The following is a 24,233-nucleotide window of genomic DNA, read 5'->3' on the forward strand; positions in this document are numbered from 1 at the left end:
ACTTTTCATTTGGAGAGGTAAAAATGTTAATATAAGAACCTATGTAATGGTACACTTATCAAAGTGGAAAGGTTAAGACAGTGCAATTGAAAATTGTATTCTTAGCTTTTATACCTCAGAAGTCCTTTCAATGGAAAAATAATCACTGCTTGATGTTGAGTGGCAGCATGCAGGATTATATGGAGGATTTGCCTATTTTGTTTTTAATAGTTGCTGAAAAAATTGGCACCCTTTAAATAACTCAAGGCTTTTTTTTCTGCTTTTCCTTTTCTGAGGAAAAGGGGAGAGAACTTTCATTAGTTCCACATGACAGTTAACTTGTCAAATTTATAGCTTAATCCTTCTTCTTTAAAGAGTCTTTTTGTGAAAAGACAACCAGCCATCTTCTGCATAGCAGTCATTATGAATATAAATACTAAAAATAACGTAATTATTTATATGAACACAGTAAGATTAGTGATAATACAGATCTCCTCCTACTGTGGATTGTTGCCTCCCATGATATCTTCCATGGAATGTGAATTTATTCTACATTATATCCATTCACCATTCTTGATGAAAACATAAGAATGCAAAATTAAAATTAAAGAGTAAATTTTGTACTTTTGCTGTTAATCTTTTCTTTCAGGGAACTAAGAAGTATGACCAGTGTTCCTGAAAAAGTGACCTGAGTTCCCCACTTCTACAATAACACTTTACTGGCGTGTTAATAACTTGTCAGTTGAGATACAGCTTTGAGGAAAAGGACTTCTTCCTTTTAATTTTTTTTTTTTTTTTTTTTTTTGTGTGGTTTTTCAATGCAGTTTTCTTGTTACTGTATGATGGAGGCTTTCAGCAATTTCCTCACGGGTCACTTTCACATTTTCCTCTTATCTCCACCCCATCCTTGCCACAGCATTATACAGTAATTCTCATTTTCTCATGTGTCAAATCAAATTTCAAGGTAAAAGCAGAACTTCTATCTTCTATAAGACATTATTCTCTGGTTATTTGCTATGATACTCTTTTTGAAACAAGGAAAATGCAGGCATGTTTTGAAACACTTCAAATACATGAATTAAACTCATGAATTACTTACAAACAAATGTTTGTAGAAAGAAAAAAAAAACAGTTTCTCTCTTCCTCTTATATGGTGATTGCTTTAATTTGGACATCAAGTCTCTATTAATACATTTTATAGCATGATTCTTTGTGCTGGAGCAGTAAAAGCCCTTATGACTTCAACTCAGATTATCCCCTCTTTTAGCCAGAGCAGCCCTTGTTTTGAGAATGCACAAAGGGAAGGAAAGGCCTTTGGTTTAAAGCATTAAGGTTTGATGCTCCTCTTGCTATTGCAAAGAGAATCTGTGGAATCCGTATCAGCTATAATACATCCAGGTTCTGAGTTTGTGTGTGCCTGAATCTTGTAGGTGGTTGTATGATCACACATACTTTATCATAATCTAAAGTATGTGCCTGCTAAAACTCTTGCTTATGAAAGGTCTATTCATCTCTCTTCTACCTCTGATATTTCTTTTTCAAACCACTTAGCCTAAAGTTAATTCTTGTAGCACTTACTCATTTTCTAAACTTCCTTCTGTAGTCTCATTCTCAGGTGGGTTTTGTATGCTATTTCATATTTTATCCTGTGTTAAATACTTTATGTATTTGTGCCAGAAGAGGGTAGGATTATGTGATAGGTCTTTCATTCCCAGAGTTAAAGCAGTTTTCTTTTTAATGGTTTCTGATAGCAAGGGAGGTGTCTCTGTCATGCTCTCACTACCTATATATTATCAGATATTGTCTCTCTTTTAAATAAATCCCTTTGTTTTCTGTGGGGAATGGATCAGAACAAAGCAAAGTGTCTGAGACTGTAAAGTAGCACTGGACACTAAAGGGGATTGGGAAACAGAGGCCTGGGATTAGAGAGGGAGCCATGTTCAGAGGCAGTCCTAGGAGGAAAAGGTTAAGTTGGATGGTGAAATAGGGAGAGAAGAGATAAAGTCTCTTGAAATAGGATTGTGGGGTTAAATAGAAGCAGGTGAACAAGAGGCAGAGACATCTTAGAGTAGACCATGTGTGGTAGGAAACCTGGAAGTGTCTTTGTTCAGAAACATTCAGGAGAGGTCAGGACACCAGGACTCGGTGAAAAGCTTCAGCAGGTAGATGGAAAGTTGGGCCTGAATTTCAGTAGAGAGGGAGATAATTAAAACTGGCTGCAAAAGAAGAATAAATACAGCTGGACATAATTAAATTTAAACAGGAAATTTTAATTGTGGTATTTTTAAAATTTAATGACTACTGAATCTATTTTTTTGTTTGCTGTCAAATTTATGTTTGACATAAGTAAGTAATTAGAGGACCACTTTGCGCTGAATAAAACTACATTAATTGATCGTTAAAGTATATTGAGATCATGAAAAAAGAGCAGGATAATTTCTAATACAACTAAAACATTGCATGTGCTGCTCTATTAAGTATTGTCAGAGCTTTGCTGGGACGTTAATAGTAAAGGAGGAGCAGAGAATCTTTTTTGCTTCTATTTTGTTCTGAAGTTTGGAGCTGTAAATAATGGAGTTGACTGAGAGATTTGAGGTGTGTATATGTTTGGAAGAAATAGTTTATCATTCTTAGAAAAAGCCTGTGTTCTTGTAGAATGAATTACATTGTTAATGATATATTTTATTTTAAAGAAAAGCTACTGAAAATTTTGTAATCTCTCTTTCAGTCTTGCTTTAATCAACATGTGTGCTGATGAAATACAGAAGGTTTTTTATTTCCTTCATCTGTGCAATGTAGTCAACACAGTTTTGTGACTCCATTAATATGATCATGTTTGCTGTCCTTTATAGAGTAGCAAAAATATTCTGTAGCTTTCATTTAAAGCTCATAGCTTTCTTTAAATTTTTGGCTTTATCTGGAGCCAGATAAAGGTCCTTCATCAGGTCCTTGCATGAGAATAATTGTCCACTACCACAACCTATAAAAGAAGGTGGTAGATTCTTCATTTGAGTTTCATATTTCAGTTATTGCATGTTGGCTGCTTTGGTTTGTTACTCGGCTATTATTCAAAATCCTTCCCATATACAAACTGTGTAGCCAGTAATCAGACCAATATATTAAGTATTTTCTTAAAGACATCATGTATGTGTCTTGCTCATAGTGTTTTACATTAGCTATCATGGCCGTAACTCAAATACATATTTCTCTTTGGTAAAACATGGTTCACAGTCTCAGTGTTAACTCTGTTATTTATTTATACCTGCTTGATGCTGCATTTAAATCCCCTTTTCGTGCATGTTTTTTCAAATGGGCTTAGCAGGCCTTAGATGGGCTTGCTTGTTAGGTGTACTTGCACTTTGTGTGGTAGTTTGGGCTTGGATCAAGTGCACCTTTTAAAGCCTAATTCCTGATTGTCCACATCTGCTCCCCAGTAGAATGAGTTGAAGCTCAGAGGTGTCCCAGAACACCTTCTGGGTGAAACTAAAGCAGAAGGTATGCTGCAACTGTCATTTTAGGGTCATTTTAGGCTTGGGGGGAGAATGGGTTTGGGGAGATCTGGAAATAAATCACTTTCTCTCCCCAGAGCTGGTATCTGTGGGCGCTGTGTGTCAGCTTTGCATCTCTGCCCCGACAGCGCTGCGCTGCTCACTTGTGGGCACCAATGCCCCAGTGCTGTTCTTGGGCACTGTGTGCTTAGAAGGGTCTTATCCTTTGTTTTTCAGAAGGTAGATTTGGATGCTAAAATCTTAGGAGATCCTTTGCTTGGTTGGGATGTCCCTATTTTGCTTTTTGTTTACCTCAATTCAGTATTGCACAGTTAAATAATGCAGTAAAAAGCTCAGATATGTTCCAGTGTTAAGATTTAGTCAAATGTCTACAGAAGATTTTGTGTTATTTCAGTTGTTTTTGTCCACTAAATCTGTAATCTCAAGAGATTTGTTGTAGGAGCATCCACTGACCATAAACCATGTTGTGTCTGTAGCTATACTGTCTTTTCACTAAATGCTGTCATGATACACGATACAGGTCAGTCTAATACATTAATTTCCAAGTTAATTCTTTAAAACTTTTTCACAATCTGCTGTATTTTGTTAAAAAACAGACTCCCACCACTCCCCAATTTCCACCTCTCTACAACTATCTCATTTCCTTTTTTCTTTACAGTTTCAAGTGATAAAAATGGAAAAATAAAAACAAGCAGTACTGACAGAAATTTCATTTTCCCATAGTTATAGGGGTTCATAGGTTAAAAATACTTAACGACTTTTTATCTGTATTAGCAGGATAGAGATATTTCAGCAATAAAGCAGGAAATGAAGTGGTCATCCTCACAGTACAGAATACAACCTGTTGTGGCAGATAACCCTGAGCAGTTTTCCTTTTAATTGTCTAGCATTGCTTGGCATTTCTTGCTTTGAGAAACTGTTGTTCATACTTATTTTTATAATTTATCTTCTGTGAAAATGTAATGGATTAAGCTGAAGAATTATGCTTAAACAGCATTTAATCTTCAGCAGAGGTGGGGGCTGCATGCAGTCTTCAGTAGACGTGTGGGATGCTTTCATCGGCTCTGTTGGATCAGTCTGGAGACTTCAATTTTCCTTAGGGGTTTCTTGCACTTTGTTTTCCCATAAAATGCAAGTGTTAAGAAACTTACCTGGGAATTGCCAAGTTAGTTCATTGGCCAAGCTTAATGAGTTTTTCATGTTTATGCAAAGTTTTGCCAGCTGCATTTCTATGTTTTGGTGTCTTTCTGAAAAAAAAATCTTTGTAGACCTAGGCAGGTAGGAAAAACAACAGCTTTCCTCAGTGTTTCTTCGGGTTTTTAGTTGATTTGAGTAATTTTTGGTCTCTGACTGTATAAATGAAAGAGACACTGTAGTAGCTGAAAACACATTATTTCAGTTCTCTGGAAGTTGATTTCTAAATACACTTCTTCCTGCAAAATAATAATTCTTTCTTTTTCTTTATCTGCCTTATATATGGAAATTATTGTATCTTGTGTATTAGCTGACAGTAGTTAATTCTGAAAGTACTTACATGACAGAAGGCAGCTTTAATGTTTCAAATCTCTCAGATAATGTACATCCATCTGTTCTTTAGCAAATGCATCACCTCTCTGCATACTGATGATTTCTGATGTAGCACGGCTTGTAATTAAATTTTGATAATGCATTTTACAGGCTTCTTGAAAAAACAAGTTGAGTTTATTCATGCAAATGCAGAGTAAAATGGAAACCACTAATGACTGAAGCTAATTTCATAAACTGATGGTCACTCAAAAATGTAGGAAAGATTAAAAATATATACTAGTACTTATGTACATTTTTAATTGGCTAATTTCATTTAGGTATAATAACAGGAACAACAGAGATATTTTTGTCACCTAAACATTTACCATATTCTTGCATTTGATTACTTTAATGTTTCACAGCTGACCTTTTATGTTGGTTGCTTACAGATACAAATTGGAAGTATGTATTAAATTATTGAAACAAATGCAGCATTTGCAGTTTTATCAAGTACATACTAAACCAGTAATTGCATATATAATGCTGCTGATACTGAAAAAATGCAATTAAACTTTTAAGCTACACTCATGGCTACTTAGAGAAACATTTGTGGTGGAAATTGTAATTTCTAGATTGAAAAGATGTAAACTTCTTGTTCAGCTTTTTCAGCTTTTCTTATTTCCCTACTGATTTCTACTTTTTTTTTTTTTCCTACTGATTTTTACATGATTTAGTGCTTCAAATTTCCAAGCTGAGAAAATAAGGTGTAATATTATTTCATTCATAATGCCGAAGCTATGTAACAAGCCTGATATGTAAGTGTATTACCATCAGATGATATATGGAACTAAATTTGACTTTTGATGAAATGTTATTAAATGTCACTCCCACATGCTGAGGTTTCTGAGCTTTGGGGGAAGATGTTAAATGAAAACATTTCTCTTAGAGCACAGTCTTCATGGCATCTTTCTTAAGTGCTCCTTACTGTACACAGAAAAACAAACACATCTGCTTTTGCTACCACTTGAATATAACAACACAGACACTAGCTTCTGGTTTGGGTCACATGCACCCAAGTGTCCTAAAGCTTTTTTTCCATGGAAAAATCAAGAAGTCAGCACAGTGTCTTCTTCCTTCCATTGAATTTGTGGCACTTAATTGTCTTGTAGTGTTAGCTTCTCATTCACTGACTGGAACTTAATGGATGTTTTCTTTGAACACGTGTTTCAGTGACTGATCTTAAAAGGTTTTATTTGGAGGAATCATCACCTGGGTAGATGCATGGAAATTCGAGAACCCCGTCTTTGGGATGTAAGTAGAGTTGCCCTGAGGCAGAAAGGTGCAGAGAAGTGCAGAATCCCAGCTATGAATCTTTCTCAGAGAAAGAGTGGAAAAACACCTATAAATGTGTTTTTGTGCCTTTTATGGTACAACACTGAGAATTACAGTGGAGCTATGGTTTCTAGTACTTTGTTCCCTACTAACCAATGAGGTAAATGTTTTTGCAAATGCCATGGAGCAAAGTTAGGGCTTATCTGTTCCTTCTTCATCATACAAGACCTTAGGTTTTTTGTTTTTAAAAAAACCAAAAAACAACAAAAAACTATAAGAGATAGGTGACTTAAGAAAAAGGAAGCAGTGGTGGGGAAGGTTCAAAGATTATCATCCTGTGCTGAAGTACTCATGGAAACATCCTTTACTGCTCCTACTCCAAGGAGACTCAGAAGTTATATTCCCATCCAGTATTTGTGGTGTTGTGCTTTCTGAATCTCTCTGTCACAGTGTGGCCTGCAGAGTTTGTGGGGTGGGCTGTGGGCTCCTGAGGACTCGTACACAATGACAAAGCTGATCTCTCTCTGCACACATTTTCATGAACTGCTTTCATAGCCTGTGAATCTGACTACTTGTTGAGATGTGTCTGATTTCATCTACTCAACACATTGCTTGAATCTAGGGAAACCAGTCTGGATGTGCCAGCCTCATATAGCTGGAAATCCGATACCAAATTTAATAATGAATTAGTCTGTGTTATAGCTCCATGTTCTTATTTATTGCTTGGAGGCACATGGGTAGCTGAATGCATGAATAATTTTGAAATTGCATTAGAATTTTTCAGTTTCTATTAAAATGCACCTAATTTTGGCCTTTTTAACCTCTCAGAGACTCATTTAACAATTGTAGCTTCTTAGACTTTGGAGAACTTTACTACTAACAGTCTTTTTTTTTTTTCAGGTGTGCAGTTCAGGTTTTTTCAGGTGTGTGGCCATTTCTGGGCCACACAGGTTGCCTGGTCATGTCTGCTTTTGACGACTGGGCATCTCTCTGGCCAACTTAAGACTTGATAGTGATAAGGCTGTATTCTTTAATGGGTGTTCTTTTTATTAATCTAAAAGAAAATTAGAGTAACAAGAAATTAAGCTTTCAGTTATATCTGAAAATATGCTGCTCTTAATGCATAAGACCAAAAGCAGGGGTTTTTTTGTGGTTTTTTTTTTTTTAAATAATATACAAAGTCTGTAATCAAATGAGAAGGAAAATAAATACCATTTGAAATGATCTGTGTGCAATTTTTTGCAAGTATCTTCTGTTAACATGAATGTGAATAGTTCTTTTGTATTCTCTAGAAAGGCAACAAGTTCTTTGGAATTTTGCAGAATCTGGCGCTTAAAGAGACTATGATCAGACTGCTTGACAGGATAAGCAATTCTCTTGCTAGAAAGTTGTCTGTAGGTTTTTCTTGGTTTTTCTAGTTGTGTGTCAAGTAGAAATTATTCCTTGTTTCCTGGAAGTTTTTAGTTGGCATGAAATAGGTTTTTACTGCTTTATCTAATTAAAAAATGTAACTTTATTAATTTTCCACTTTCTCTTTATCTCCTTAGAATGTGAAAGCATTTGCATCTTCAGATAGCCTAGCCAAGGTCCAAGAAGTAGCAAGCTGGCTTTTGGAAATGAATCAGGAACTGCTCTCTGTGGGCAGCAAGAGGCGACGAACTGGTGGATCTCTTCGAGGTAATGCTTCCTCAAGCCAAGTAGATGAGGAGCAGATGAATCGGGTCGTAGAAGAGGAGGAGCAGCAGCAAAGACGACAACAAGAGGAGCAGCACATTGGGAGGAATGGGGAGATAGGAGGAGAAGAATCTGGATTTGATGACAGGCATGAGTCTCAGCAGGAGCAGTTAGAAGAAAATAATAATAGACTTATTACAGTGGATGAAGATTCCACTTGTAACCAAGAGGAAGATGACGATGAACATGCTGGTGATCAAGAGGAGGAGGTGGAAGAGGAGGAGGAAATGGACCAGGACAGTGATGATTTTGATCAGTCTGATGACAGCAGCAGAGAAGATGAACATGCTAACAGTAATAGTGTCACAAATTCCAATAGCCTCATGGACTTGCCCATTCACCAGTCATCGCCATTCTACATGAAGACAAAGGTGAGAAGCTACATTTTTTGTGCTCTTAATCTTCATTAACTTGGGATTTTGGAAAAAAAATGGCATATTTAGCATAAACTAAACTTTTACAATGAAGCAAAGATTTTATTCCCTAAAGAGTTTACAGTGAAGAATTTATGTAGTTCACAAAAACTATGCTGTTTTAGATGTTAATAATAGAAATATTTGCATGCATTTGACATGAACAAATACCCCTATATATTTTAAGGAATAGCATTCTGATGACTATGGTCAAAATACCAAGATGTTTCTTTATAAATATTTTTACGAAAGACCCTCCTGGTATTTTTTATGATATTTTTCTTCTCCAAGGGGGCTAGAAGGGAAGGTAAGCAATCTTACATGTGTTGTGTTCTCAGACAAGATCTGCTTCATTTAGGTGCAAACATTGTAATGAAAAAATAGGGTGGACTGTTAAAGAAACATGAAGTTCTTCCTTCTGGCCTGCTGAGTTCCTTGACAAAATAGAAGTTTAAAAAAGTGTGATAGCCAGTCATTCAGTTAGGAAGTCATTACATAATGTCTTATGGTATCCTGCTTGTTAGGACCTTGAAACTGTGTGCTGCTTGTTGAAAACTTCAGATTTGCAATAAGAATCTGGAAATTAATCTTCATACTTTTATTTCTGTTTATATCACCTAACATTTTAGATTTAAAAGAAGTTATTGAGTTATTGGCTGCAGTGTACATTTGTAGTTCGTTATATTCCACATTCTTTGGGCAGGAAGAATTCTATTAACTCTTAGGAGCAGCAAAATAATGAATGCAGTGGTATTTACTAGTAAGAAAGAGGAGCAGGCCAGTGCTCTTCTGGAAGAATGCTCTTCCTAAGTCTATGAACTAATTTATTTTTCTTACTAATTAATTGTTAATAGAACACCTAGCCTCCTCTCACCTTTTAAAAAAAAAAAAATCAAAAAACTCCTCAAACTTTTAAATTTTACTTCAAAAAAATACTTAAAACCTGATATAAAATAAAACAAACCACAAAAAAGTCAGTTAATATAATTTAACAGGTTGAGTATGAACATAAATTTATAGAGATGGATAATCAATATTGAAGATGCACCTGAACAAGTAAATAGGGTGAACATTTGCTTCTGGAATCTGCAACAACATTTTTGTTCATAACAACAGTACATGCACTTCCATGTTGGAAGTATCTCAGCCAACATCTTTGATTTTTGGAAAGTTGTAATGTGTTCACATGAGTCTTTTATGTAATTTTATATTTACAATTCTACTCTTCAAGGTACTGAAGTATATGCTTTCTAACTCGGAGTGAAATGATGTCATATTTCATAGAACTGAATTGGATTTTCAACTGAAATCCTTGGTTTTATTTCAATGCATTGGTTTTCCTGGATATAGTATGCTTTACTGAGTATCATATAACAACTTGCAGCCAGTATGGACAATATTTCATGTAGGAAGTTCTTATACTCAAAACTGTGTTTTTAAGTCTCTGAATTGGAAACTTGTTGAAGTGCTTTGTAAGTAACTGTACTCAAATTATGTAAAAACAGAGCAGAGCATAATTTTCAGTGGTGGCCATTTCTGAAGCTTTTTTGTAGACTTCAATAATGACTGTAGCTTTTTCTTCCTTTTCTTGAGGCATATTTCACATAAACTGAAACAAGCCAGCTTAGCCTGAAGGAAGATGTCTGAAAGATCTTTGTACAGGTGCAAAATTTATGTGTGGTCTCACAGTTGCTCTGTATATTTGATGCCGGGCTGGCCATTTTTGTCTGTGCTCTGTCCCCAGGCTGTGCTTCTGCAAGAATTGTTGGGCAGCCAGGTAGCAAACCGTATTTGGGAATTTTTTCATGGTGCAGCTTTGTTTTAGGAAGTTTCAACTGTGTACCTTAAGTATCAGCACAGGTTAGAAAGCTGCTTGAGCTGGCACTGCTCAGCACGATGGTTACACATTAGAACCAACAGCATGCAACATTAATGTTACCAATTAATTAATAAACCGATATTTAACCAGAGGAACACGTTCTTTGTTACAAAGTGTTGTGGAAATACATCTGTGAGAGCATGAATGAATTACCAGAGTAAAAATAAGCATGACTAATTAGTACACTGTTCTTGAGAAGTAAAGGGAGTGTCATCAGCTATATTTACAAGTGATTTCTGCTTCTACCTGTTGAGAACAAAGTCATCCTAGGAGACTTGAACCTGGTGGACTTATTTTTAGCTTTTCAGACATGTTTCTCAGTGTTTGTAGCGATTGCAGTTCTCATAACTCTGGCTGAATTACCTTGCTGTGTGCTGCAACTCCGTGAAACTTGCTTTGTGCCACCATTCTAAGGCAGTGATGGCTGAATGCCCTACCTCATGTTTGTGTGTCAGATGTAAACCTGGCTCCTCAGGAGCATTCCTGATGCAACAGTTTGTTCTGCTTGTGCATATGGGCAGAACACTTTCACCACTACCAAACACTAGGAGGTAATAGTGAGTCTGAACAAAATAGCAACTGCTACTATTGTAGGTGTTGTGCAGCTCATCTTAGGTTTTTATCTCTGTTCTTTATCCTTCTACTTTTTCTTCCTTTCCCCATAAACTACTGAATAAAGTTTTTCTCTGATCTGCCTTTTTTTTTTGTTTGTTTGTTGACCTGCAGAATCCTGTGTGGCTAAGGAAGGAAATGTCATATTTCCCCTATAACACCACACACAGTAAGCTGCTTGGGTTTCCTGCCTGTCACCTTAGTAGCAGCAAGCATGCTGTGTTCTACCTGATAAACATCACCAGAGGCATAAACCCACTATATTTATATAAAAATAATTTTTACAGATACTCATGTTTTATATGTTTATATCGTAGATATAAAAATATATAAAATATATAAAATATTTGCCTCATACTACTGCTCTGTGCAAATAACTGATATAATTGCTGCCATAATGTTGTGAAAATGTTATGAGTAAAGGGCACGGGCACTTGAAATGAGAAGGCCATGAAGGTTCAAGAGAGACTTCATTGCATTCACCAACACCACACAGGAATCCAGAAAGATCCTTGTGTTATTTCATGATTTCCTGCATAAAATATTAGGCTGCTTTGTATTGACTTTTGTGCAAACTAAAGCTTATTTTTAGAAAAATGGCACTGTTTGAAAACAGGAAAATGTGCATCAAGGCAAATCTCTCTCAAGCCTAGTTTAATAGTTTGTTAGTTATCATCAGTGTTTAAATATCTCCACTTTTACTCTGCCTTCTTCCTGTTGTCTGACTTTTTCTGACTATTACAGTTTTGTTTTATATTCATGTTGTACTGAAGAGCTGTTTAAGAAATATGTTTTTTTTCTCCCCATATGTTAAGCAATCAAGTTCTTCCCTGAAAGATCTCTTAAATGTAAATAATAAGGACAATGTGTCCGTTTGGCATGTTTTTCTATTTTTTGTTCTTGTTATGATACTTCTCTGAGCACTCTGGCGTTGGAACATTTGTCTTGAATCACAGATTTCTCTATATCTTGATCAACAATCTGGATGAGGGGACTGAATGCACCCTCAGTCAGTTTGCAGGTGACGTCAAGTTGGTTGGAAGTGTTGATCTGGAGGGTAGGAAGGCTCCACAGAGGGCTGGACAGTCTGGATTGATGATGGGTCAAGACCAGTTGTATGAGGCTCAACAAGGCCAAATGCCAGATCCTGCTCTTGGCTCACATCAGCCACAGACACTGCTACAGGCTTGGGCAGAGTGGCTGGAAAGCTGCCCAGCAGAAAAGGAGCTGGGGGTGTTGCTGGAGAGCAGCTGAACATGAGCCAGCTCTGCCCAGGTGGCCAAGAAGGCCAATGGCATCCCGGCCAGTGTCAGCAATGGTGTGGCCAGCAGGAGCAGGATCATCCTCCTGTTCTTGGCACTGATGAGGCCACCCCTCAAATCCTGTGTTCAGTTCTGGGACCCTCAGGACGGACATTGAGGCACTGGAGAGAGTCCAGAGAAGGGCAATGATATTAGTGAAGGGTCTGGAGCATGAGTCCTGTGAGGAGCAGCTGAGGGCGCTGGGGCTGTTTATCCCAGAGGAGGCTCAGGAGAGACCTTATCAGTCTCTACAAATACCTGAAAGTAGGTTGTGGCAGGTGAGGGTTGGCCTCTTCTCCCAGGTAACAAGAGGAATTGGCCTAAAGTTTCACTAAGGGAGATTTAGATTGGATATTAGGATACACTCCATCTGGGAAAGGGTTGTCAAACACTGGAATGGGCTCCTCTGGGAGGTGGTTGAGTTACCATCCTTGGCGGTATTTAAGACATGTAGATGTAGCACTTAGGGACATGGTTTAGTGTTTGACTTGTGGTAGTGTTAGCTTAATGGTTGGACTTGATGATCTTATGAGACCTTTTCCAACCTAAATGATATCAGAACTGCAATTTAAACTCAGTAGCAGCTGTGCCAAGGGCAGTTAAATTTTTTTATGCAATGTATTTACCTATTTATATATCAAATAACTCCATGCATTGGGATTTCATGTTTGACTGATTTGTATAGTATGATGCAAGCCTTTTTCAGAGAGCTTTCTGTTCTGTAAGGTTGGCCTGTGTCCTTTGTACCTACAGAACTGATGCTCAGTTGTATTAAAGTGGCTGGAGTTTTCTCACATGTCAGATCCTTTTTACTGTTTGTTAATTTTTACTCCAGTTGATCTGTGTCTTGTCAAATGTTGTCATATCTGTTTTAAGAATACTAAATAGCACAAGGGGGCTAAGTAAATATATATATAACAGTCTGACAAGAACATGTTCTTGATGCTGATTCTTCACTGATTGCATTGCATTTGTGGCATCCATTTCCAGTGCTCTGGGATGACTTTGTATTTGTTGAGTTCTGTTTGGTAGCAATTAACCACAACATAAGCAAACAAATGCTCTTATATCCCCTATTTAATAGCAACTGCACTTAAATGCTCTTATCCCTCTGCATGTGGGATTCTGTTGAAATGCAAGGACAAGAATGTATTACTGGCAGTTGCTGTCACTGTGAAATAGCTCATGTAAATTATCATTCTTGCTTACTTGAGAATTAAATTTTTTGTCTACCTGTGCTCATACTCTAGAAATTGTAGTACTGGCAGCTGTATCATGCCAGCAATATTTTATTCTTATCAAAATTGGTGTTTATGACACAGGTGATACCAGCATGATTTTATGGAAGTAAATGTCATCAAAGCTATAATCCTATTTTATGTCAACTAGTGTATTATTTTCTCTGGTACTGACACCTGGGTTTCACCACAGGGTTATCTAGGTTGTAGGCTGTTTGCTTTTCCAAGTTTTTTTCCATTAAATCATTAGGTTTATTTGGTATTTCTGAAATACTTTGACTGTTCTAATTCTTAAAAATATTTTGATCGTAATACATACAGTCTTTAACTTGTTGCAGTTTTTTTGTCTTTGTTTCCATAACTGTTCCTGTAACTCCCAGTTTCATAGTTTTTAAATATTAATGACTTCAATATACTTAAATATTTTGGTTTTAATTGATATTTTTGGTTCCCATTAAGATTAGTTGTTTTTCTTGAACTGCTGCAAGCTTTTCATATTTAGAGAAGCATTGGCCTCTTGATTGTTTTAGAAATTGTTTCAAAACAGCTACAGTAATTTACAAGTTCATTCACCTCTGGTTTGGGTTTGACAGGGAATTGATTTTATGGGGAAAATAAGTCATGATCACTTGTATGCAAGTTCCTACAAATTTAACTTTGTTCAATTGCTTTTTATTTATCTAAAGTTCAACATTACATAATACTTTTAATATTAAATGTCTCTAATGTTGAAGCCACCTCAGTTAGGAAATAACCACTTAAAAAAAATTAAACATATAAATTCATGAAAAGTATTACCTGCATTATTTCCAACAAATATTGTCCTAAATTTCTATGGTGTGGGCAAAATAGCTACTTGATATCAGACTAACAGGTGTGAAATGCATTATGTAAGGACCTGAATTTTAAAATCCAAGTGTGCAGGTGGAGCAGGAAGATCGTGAGCTGGTGTGTAGCCATTTTTCTTGCTTGGGGTTTCAGAAAACACTTTTGTCTGCTCTGGATTTCTGAAACACTTTAGTCTGGAGGGATTTCTGAAAGAGTGTTTGAGCCCATTTATGTGAGATGCTTTATCCTTCTGGACAACAGGCACTGTTAAACAAGAATCTTATCAACAACCCCCACTTACTTAAACATTTATTTCCTTTTCTTCTATTGAGGCTGTTATAAAACTTAGCAAATTAAGCTATATCAATGTGAAATGTTACTTCTGTGTTAACTATTTGGATTGTGATGGTGACTTCTTATAAGGGGTCAGGCATGCAGACCCCTCCAATAACTTCACTAATTAGTCTCCACTTCAGATGCAGGTTTGCTTGTTGCAAAATTGTGGGTTGTGATTGTTTTGTTGGTTAGCAGAGCTTCCAAGGAAACAGGAAATAGATTAGCTAAAATGAAGATGAAAAATTATTGTATAGTTGCATCCACAACCACAAAAAACACTTTGATACCCTTTCAGAAGTTGTCATATTTTAGCATTTGCTTCATTGCTAAAGGTAATAAGATTTTTTTTAATGGATGCATTTAATATATAACACATATTACAAACAGCAGTGGTAAAAGCTGAGAAGCAGTTTAATTTTCATGTAATACCAATGTACTTTGATTGCAGCATCCTCTTCCATACTTTATACCATACTATCCATTTGGCTGTAAGTCACAGGAGAGAGCGTGGGTAAGCAACGGAGCTGTTCAGGAGTGCCTCTTCTTGATTGTTTAGTGACATGGGAGAGTGGAGGGAGGGAAGATACAACAGATAAGCTGGATTGACTTGGGTGGAGCTGGAAGAGGATGTACCACAGGAAAACCTGTTCCCTGGAGCTTAAATACCCATCTCTTCAGTGCTGAAACAAATCTAAAGCCCTGCTCACAGAGCTTTCAGCTCTTCAATAAAAGGAGGTTTTTTGCTGCAAGATGTCTGGTCTGAGCTTGTATGTAGAGGCGCAGAGATAAGAAGGATGTATTTTTTCAGGGGGTTTTGACTTTGTGTGGAAGTACAGCATTAACTTTTTAAACTTGGGAAACCTAAGATTGCACTCTGCACTTTGTGCAAATGTGAAGTGAAAAGGACTGTGTGAAAGTCTGCAGTAATTGTCAGAATCCTTGACAGACTAAAAGCAAGATGTGGGAATAGGAGTGAATCAAAGGTGATTACAGAAATGCTGATTCCTGGGAGCAGATTTTTGTGTGTGTGTGCAGACAGTACATGGAATTAGGCAAAAGTTGCATATGGAGGGTGGTTTGTGTGTGTTAATAATTTTTCTCCTTCTCTGAGCAGCAGAGGGGGCTGCTATTGCTTTGCTGCAGCTCCATGCAGACTTGTGCGGTGTTCCTTTGCAAAGGTTTTCCTTGCTCCTGCAGCTAAAAGCCTGAAGCATGTTTTTTAAGTGTAGGGAATAAATGTAACTGGAACAGAAAGACTCAGTGTTTTTTATTTGTCAAGAAATATGTTTTCAGTATAGGAAATGATGTAGGAATATTTCCTTTAAAAGAACAAGTATTTAATTTATTTTCAGATGGCTTGTGTGATGAGAATGCAATGTATAGTTCTATGCTCTGAGTACACAGGAGAAAGAGAAAAAATTCATACTACAAAAAGAAGTTAATTTTTTACCTCTTTTTTTTTGCAAGGATCACATGCAAGGTATGTAGATTCTTCATGCCTTCCAGTTAATGCTTTCAAGGGTTTTAAACTTAGTAATAACTTGCCCAAAGCTGTGTCAGAAAGGCTACACATAAAAATTGCACTGATTGTTAAAAATAGGCAACAAAAGAGGCTTGACAGAGTTTTTTTTTTTCCTCTTCTTCCTATGATTCTGTTTTTTAATTGAGGGGGACCTTGTCAAGTCATACAAATGCTTTAAGGGCAGATATTCAGATATTGGGGCCAGAATCTTCAGTGGTGCCCAGTGACAGGATAAGGGGCAATGAGCACAAACAAAAACATAGGAAGAATGAGGAAAAGCTTTCCTTTGCGGGTGACACACTGGAACAGGCTGTCCAGGGAGCCTGTGGAATGTCCTCTATGGAAATACTCAAAACTTGCCTGGACACGATCCTGTGCAATCTCTGTTCCAGGTGAACCTGCTTTAGCAGAGGATTGGACTGGATGATCTACAGAGGTCCCTTCCAATGATTCTGTGATTCATAACTGCCAATCAGAATTACTTCTGCATTACCATGACAGTTCAGTTCTTTTCAAGGAAGTTTTGTTGTTTTAGAATAAATCTTTTTTTACTTTTCTTATATGGAGCCTTGTTTTTTGTACTGGGCGGTAATAACTTTAGAAATATTCATACTTGGAGATTAATATAAATCAACACTTCTAACCTTTGGTTTCTCTCTCATTTATATACCCCACAGTTTAGTGCTAATCATTCCAAGCATGCAGAATCATTTGAAAAGGTTACACAACTGTCATTAGATGTAGTTTGTTAAATATTAAAGCATCCATGGAAGGAATGCAGATTGTTTGTATCCCTTTAGATAGCAAGTTACTTCTCCAGCTTTACTAATCTGCAGCATGCTTTTCTGCAAATACCAGTGTTTTGTTTGAAAAGTACTTTTTACTTCCTGTGCTTTTAGTTGGCTGTGTTAATTTATGATTTCATTTGCTGCTCAAGGCTTGTAGGGGCTTAGCTATACTTTTGCATTTTATAAGTTGAATTTTCCTACAGCTTCACTTGTACATAAAACTAACGTGTTACATAACTGCTGCTCTGCTGAGTTTTCCTACCCTGTAAGTGGATCTTGAAATTTGCTAATAGATATGTGGGCTCTGTAGAAATGTGATTATTACTAATAGAGTTTGTGGCTTATCTAAGAACTTTGCTGTCTAGTTCAGCTTTCTCATGCAAAGTTCTTGAAATACTTAGTAATTAAATTTGACTGTTATGTTAACATGTCACAGTCAAGTTAAAGGAATTTATAAAAAATTCTAGGGTTTTTTCCTTTATGTAGGATGTCTTACCACTTTTCAGTATGATTTTTACAAATATTACAACAATTAAAGATAAGTAATTCTGTATAGAGAGTAAAATCAAGAATATTAGTGCCTGGGAAGGAAGAAAGGTAGTTTAACAGAAAACATTGATTCTCACAGTTTGGACCATAGTTTGGACTACAAAATTCTATTTTACAAATAGATTTTAATTGATTTTCTCTTCTCCCTTCACTGCAGAAAGTTGTGCTTTTTTTGCTTTTTTTTTTTTTAAATGTGGGAAGAGGTAGTGCTGATTTAGTTTCTCATTACAGCAATTGCTTACTAGACTGAAATCCTAGCTGAGTCAGACACAAGCAATTTTCTACTTCTATGCCAGTAATTGAGGTCAGTCTCTAAACTCCAGGCAAGGGATTTGCCTTAACTAGCCATACTGGAAAATAAATGTACAGAACTTTGGATTGTACCAGTTTTCTCTGTAGAGGCATCTGTCAATACACAATTGCCCTTTCTTTGTAGTGAAGCCTCCATCAGAGCATGCACATTCCACCTCCTGGGGGCTCTTACCAGACATGTCCAGTATGTTCTCCTGAGGATATGTGTAATCCTTTTGTAGCTATGTTGGTTGGTTTTTCAGTTTCCTGAAGTAGGAAAGTTGCTGGCCACCTTGAGCAAGGGGGGGTGACCAATTATATGACATCAATATTATGAAGTAGAAATCATGCAAATGTGCTTCAGAATCCTTTCAGTATACTCACTGTTGAGATATGTGACTTGCCTAACAAACACATTTGGGAGCTCTGCCCCACTTAAATATGCCATTTGTTCCTTTTGTAGTTCTTGACTATGTGGCACATGCTATTGCCTGATGTGATCATTAGCCCAAGTGTTTCCAGTCTGTAGTGCTACAGCTGTATTTTCTTGAGCCTTTATCAGTGGGTGATGTTGCCCTGTCTGTTTTAAGCTACTTCTCCTTTTGAAGCTTAACTGAAGTTGGTATTACTAGTTATAAAACTTGATGCAAATGATGAATCAAAGTGTGGAGAAAGTAAAACTTTTGCTGGTTAGTTTTTGGTTTTGTTGACACATCCTTTCCCAAATGGCTGCTAAATATTCCTTTAGCTATGATTTTGAAGTGTATGTTAAAAAAATGCAAGTTATGATTAGTAAACTTCTTCCATTAGGATTTGCTGATGTTTATACTTACAAAATCATGGGATCTGAAATTAGCTTAGGGAGCTGGAGGACTAGAAATTATCTGAAGACCAAAAGTAAGTTTAACACCTGCTGCAGCACTAACATGTTTTCCTGATATGTTTCTCACTCAGAGCTATTTTGCAGATCGCAGTATATCCTTTAATTCTGGGGGAGACTTTTAATTATCTGCAGAACATGTGGCTATGCAGTAAACTGTGCCCAGTGGAGGAATTTGCATACCTTTATAAATATTTGAGTAGAAGGAGAGAAACTAGACAATGTCAATCTCTCTTCTAGTTTAATGATTTCTGAACAGGCAGAATGCTTAAAAACAAAATTTCCAAGCTGTCTCAGCAAATGTTTGAACAGACAGCATCTAATGTCCACTCACAAAGGATGATTTTTGACACATGAACTGTTCTTCTTTGCTAGTGCACGGTGTCTGATCAGTGCATGCAGTTATGCTTGTGTAGTAATGACATGCTCTGCATTTTGTGTAGACTTATTGATGACCTGTTTTATTTTGTTTATGTGAATGTTCTACAGTTTGGTTTATTGGTTAAGTTTCCATTATAAAAATCCCTGTAAAACCTGCAACAGGTGTTTCTATTAATTGTTCTTTTTGCCACAAGCATCATCTTCCTTTTTTCCATGGTGTCATTAATGAAGATGGTGTCTAAACTTCATGCAAAATTTGTGAGACTTCTGCCCATTTTCTCCATGCCAAACAAGTTCAGGAATTCACCAAATTATTATAAAATGTGTTTTATGTTAAAAAAACTTCATGTTCCTTGACTCTGTTTGGTACAACTTTTGATGTAATATTACATATAGTTAAGTGGTAATGAGATTTTAAAGGAGAAAATAATGAATTCTTGTGGATAGATAGATATCTTGATAATAATCAGTGAAATACAAGTGGAAAGCATTGCTGTTTGCCATCTTCTGTCTTATTTCTCCTTTTTATTCTTCATGATAATTTCAAATTTTGTTTCTTTAGTTTGTAACAAGAATTGGGAAGAAGGAGAGGATCTGAGAAGAACACAATTAATAAGGAAGTACAGAGATTTCTATCCCAAATCAAGGTGGTCCAAACTAACTCTTTCTTTGTAAAACCTTGCTTTTTTTTAATCTTTGTTCCTACTAAAAGGTGATATTTTCTACTGACTTTACTATCTGACCATATATTGCATAATATGAAAGGAGTGAATTGTGAATTTTAGTAATATTGTGTCATTCTGTCTTGGAAGATACTGGTATACTTTCCTGCTGTGTCATGACATATTATTCAGTTAATACTTATAAAATTTTAATATGTTTTTTCAATCTCTGGCCTCTCTGTGAAGTGGAGAATGTACTTATCGCCACCACAGATTGCCAGCAGGGATAAATTCCACCTTATTCATCATCAGAAGTCATCACTGCTTTCAAGTAAAGTATTAGCAACATTTCCTGTAAGTGCAAATCTCATTCTTACCAAGTCAATGTTTCAAAGGGGACAGGAGACCCTTTGTTCTTCTCATTTAACTCATGGAGTGTCCCTTAAGGATGGCAGCTACTAGGGTCATTATTGGCCCAAATAGATTGAGTTAATTTTAAATTTTTAAATTAATTACTTAATTTTAATTTTTTAAGAAAAATTAAAATACAACAGATAATAAACGCTATTTTTGCCAATGTCATAATTCCTTCAGTTGTGATACCTTGTATCTAAACATGCAGAAAATAATTGATTTAATTAAAATGGATGTGTAAAAACAAAATAAAGTAGAAGTGACACAGCTAAATGGAAGAAATCAGACCAAAAGTTATTCCATATGCATCTGTTGTTCTTGCCAAATGTAATAATGTTGTCCCTCAGCATTTAAACTGGGCTTAATCCAAAGCGAGGACACTTCCTCTTGGTACTCAGAGGCCCCTACCCTTCTACACAATTTTTTGCTGTGATGTAAACCACTAATATTCTGTGCCCTGGAGCAAGTGTGCTGCACACTGTGTGTGCAGGTATTCCCATGTATTTGTTTTGGAGGACAGGCTGCTGACAGACTCTTCCCACACTGTGCCAGTCAGAACTTGGTGCTGGTGCGCTGCATGTCTTTCTTGGCAGGGTTTAGTATCAGAATGCCAGTGAGCTCAAAGCTGGATTCGGTCAACCATACCAATCAAGAATGCCAGCCCTTCCACATACTACCTGCTTTTTTCTGTGCTCTAAGCATTCTTTACTTCACATATCTTGAGCTTTATAAATAGCCTCACACCCCTTTGCAGTATGCTGTTACCAGCTGAAAAGGATTATGTAGCTTAATTTGCTGCTATCAAATGAATGCCATTGTAACAATCAGTTGTTGCATTTGTTAGGTTTATGTGTATTTTACAGTACTGGTAAGAAAAAGAGTCTCGAATCAAAAGAGGCCTTGAAAACCATTTTGTTTCAAACATACAAACTATAATACTTTGCACTGTTCAGCCTTTTATTTTGGCTGTTGTCAATGTAGTTAATCTGTGGGGTGTTGTCAGGATTTTTTTTAATGCTGGATAAACAGTGTAGGAGCAGAATTCTGCTACAGAAGAAAAAAGAATGTTTAAGTGTGTAAGGTGGCAAAAATACTTTTAATGCCTTTTTGATATTTTGGGGATTTTCCTTGTTCCCATTTAATATGTTGAAAGAAAGATCTAAGTCCAAACCTCATTTTTGTCCGTGCTTTTTGTACATCATTCAGAAAGTGATAAACATGTTTTAAGTATTTTGGTACTGCTTTGTGCATTTTTGTGGGTGTAGGTATGTAAGTAGAGAATTTCTCATTTAAAGTGTTGCATTTTACATGGAAGGATGATACAGTGATAAGAAAAGCTGAGTTTTGCAGTAGGGAAAATAATTTTTCAATTTCTTATCTTCCCTTTTCATAAAAGCAGCCTCCTTACTAAAAAAATACCTGCTTTCCCTTTCCCCAGCTTATCCTCAGCTGGGAATTTGACTTGCATTTTAATCCAGTGTTAAATATTGTATGACTTCTCTACCTGTTGCAGTTCTTAATACTTGTCTCAGCTTTATTTAAAGGTGCAGAACCAGCATAAATAAGTGGTCAGCAAATAAATTTCTGCAGAGCAGCTGGAGAAATTCTTTTTAACAGCTGTTGCAACACTGACTAGACTAAAGAGTTAAACTTGCTTATCCAACAAGTCATTTTATAGTCAATGAGAACTGGGCAGACATTTCTGGAATATTTATAAAATACAAGATGATGCAGCTGGATTTCTATTGCATACCTGGAATGTTTTCTGAAATATTTACTGGAGAAATGAAGATGCATGCTTTAGAGATAATTTGAAATAAAGTGACAATGACAACAAGACACCATAATATGGTAAATACAGTGATAAAGTTAGGGGACTTGTAGAGTAAGGCCAGAAAATAGAGGCCTCCAGTTTCAAATGGTTATGTAAGGTAGGCATTATTTTTTTTTTAGATGCTCATGGTCAAGTATTTTTTTAATGTTATGATACTAGTATTAGTATTGGTACTATATAATCTTGTCAATATGTATTTTACTAGACAGTCTATGTTGTTTTCATAAACACTTCATGAGACCTTGTAAAAAATCACCTTGTGTGGATGCAAATGTGCTCTGTGGTGATAGTACTGTCATGATTGAGGGCACATCCCCTGCCTATAGCTGCATGTACCTGCATGTTCCCCCCCACTTTCTTTTGAGATGGAATCCTACACTTGTTGAGATGCCTGGGAAGCTGTCATCTGTTTGGGACCAGTATCACATGCTAAGGGATCCACAGACATAGAGAGGCTCATTCTAATAGCTCATTCTTGCCCAAAGGTGAGGTCTTGACTGTTCTCCACTTCTAAACACTGTTTGTCTCTTCATGCATCTGGCTGCTTTGTGAGCTGCTTACAGTTGCTAATCTAGTGGAAAAATGACTTAACAACTGCAAAAGCTGAGAATTTTCAGGTCTCCTACTTACTGGAGTTATTTCAGAGCTCACAAGCCTAATAAATTTTACTGCTAGTTTATTGAAGAGTGGGGAAAAACTGGCCAAAGATAGAAGGGGGGAAGTACTAATCTTCTCCTTTTTGCTTCTGGAGTCTCCATTGGACGTTTTTGTTTCCTTTCAGCTCTAAAGAGGATCAGCTGTGGGATTGAACAGATCTAGTAAAGATTTTATTTTTTTACAGAGTGACATTCAAACTCACTTGAACTGGTGGTTGCAATTAGAAACTGAGAGTAGTAAATCCTTGCTATTGGTTAATCTGGCTCACTGCTGGGCTTCCCATACACAAGTATTTAAATTCAGTAGGTCAAATTTAAGTCTCATTTTATTTCTCTGTGCTCTCACACTTAAATGCCAGGGTGCTTAAACAGTTGTGAGCATGCACATAGGCATGAAAAGTATGTAGTAGATATGTTTATCTGATGATCTCCTCTTTGCTGATATACTTGATATTTCATCTTCATTGGCCTCTACTAGTGGACTTCGGGGAATGCTGTCTTGTGTAGTGTGAAGTCTTTTGCCAGACAGCAGCTTTACCTTTATCATCCTTATCTATATTTTTTTGAAACTTTATATTCTTTTTTTTTTCAATATAGGAGTGTTATACAAGCTGTACCACCTTCTACCAACAGTTATAAAAGGCGTAGCTCCTTCTTGCTCTTTCACAGCAAAAATTGTAAGGTAGCTCTTTTTGTATTAGGCACAGTAGTTTATAATGACCATGCCTTGATATGATTTCAGAGCCATAATTATAACCAGGAATTATCATCTGAGTTAATCCAAGTTAAGAAAATCTGGATTCTTCTTCACTGTGTTCTTAAGCTTTGTTGCCAAAGAAAACAAGGCTTGTGCAGTTGAGACTTTCATGTGTCATTGTCTCTCATCCTTTCCAGAGTTTATGCATCTCTTGGCTAATTTTCACATGATTTGGCAAAAAGAGAGATTAAGATTACACAAGTTTGCAAGATAAATAGAGGGTAGGTAGGTAGGGAGAGACTGCTGAGGAGGAAGTCTACAAGGTGACCATCACCTGTTTAGGCATCTTTGAATCCTTGTGGAATTGGGTTTTGCTGGGATCATGTATACAGGTTTGGTCAACATTTATTCTTTCCTTTACACCATAGAAGCCATTTATCAGTCAACACTCATAGTAACATGAAAGCCTGAAATAAAGGGCCATGCTATGGCTGGACTGTTCAGAAAGATGCTTCCATGTAGGTCCCCTGACACTCTGGGACCATAAGGCCCTGGAGAAAATACAGTATAATTCAAGTGCAGTTTGAATTTGTCTGGTAATCTAACCTGGAGCCAGACTTTGTTCTTTCTGTTGCTTGTATTACAGCAGGTCTATGCTTCAGGTTTTTTTATGGACTACGGAGAAAGCCATCAGTGTGCGTGTTTTACTAATTGTTTTGTCCCTTTTTCATACTATTCAAGTGTACACTTTTTAGGACATTTTGATCTTGTAAGATCAAAATTGTCCTCCCCATTGATCTCCTTCATAGCCTCTTCAGAAGTCTTCATTATGTTTTCTTGTATGTGCAGATTTTTGTATTGGGTAAACTTGGACACAACAGAGTCATTTTAG

General features: G+C 36.6%; 1 protein-coding gene across 2 annotated transcripts in view; it reads left to right on the plus strand.

The window, feature by feature from the left end:
- Nucleotides 1-24,233, plus strand: part of FBXW7 (F-box and WD repeat domain containing 7) — a 191,204-nt gene that overhangs the window by 84,208 nt on the left and 82,763 nt on the right. For both annotated transcript variants that reach the window (XM_088056922.1, XM_005517555.3), the window contains exon 2: nucleotides 7,874-8,431. In XM_088056922.1, coding sequence (XP_087913048.1) covers nucleotides 7,874-8,431 — 558 coding nt within the window. The remainder of the gene's footprint in view (nucleotides 1-7,873; nucleotides 8,432-24,233) is intronic.

The sequence above is a fragment of the Pseudopodoces humilis genome, chromosome 6 (assembly GCF_049639895.1).
Source record: "Pseudopodoces humilis isolate 2021_Gansu_Grassland_sample_001 chromosome 6, ASM4963989v1, whole genome shotgun sequence".
NCBI lineage: Eukaryota > Metazoa > Chordata > Aves > Passeriformes > Paridae > Pseudopodoces > Pseudopodoces humilis.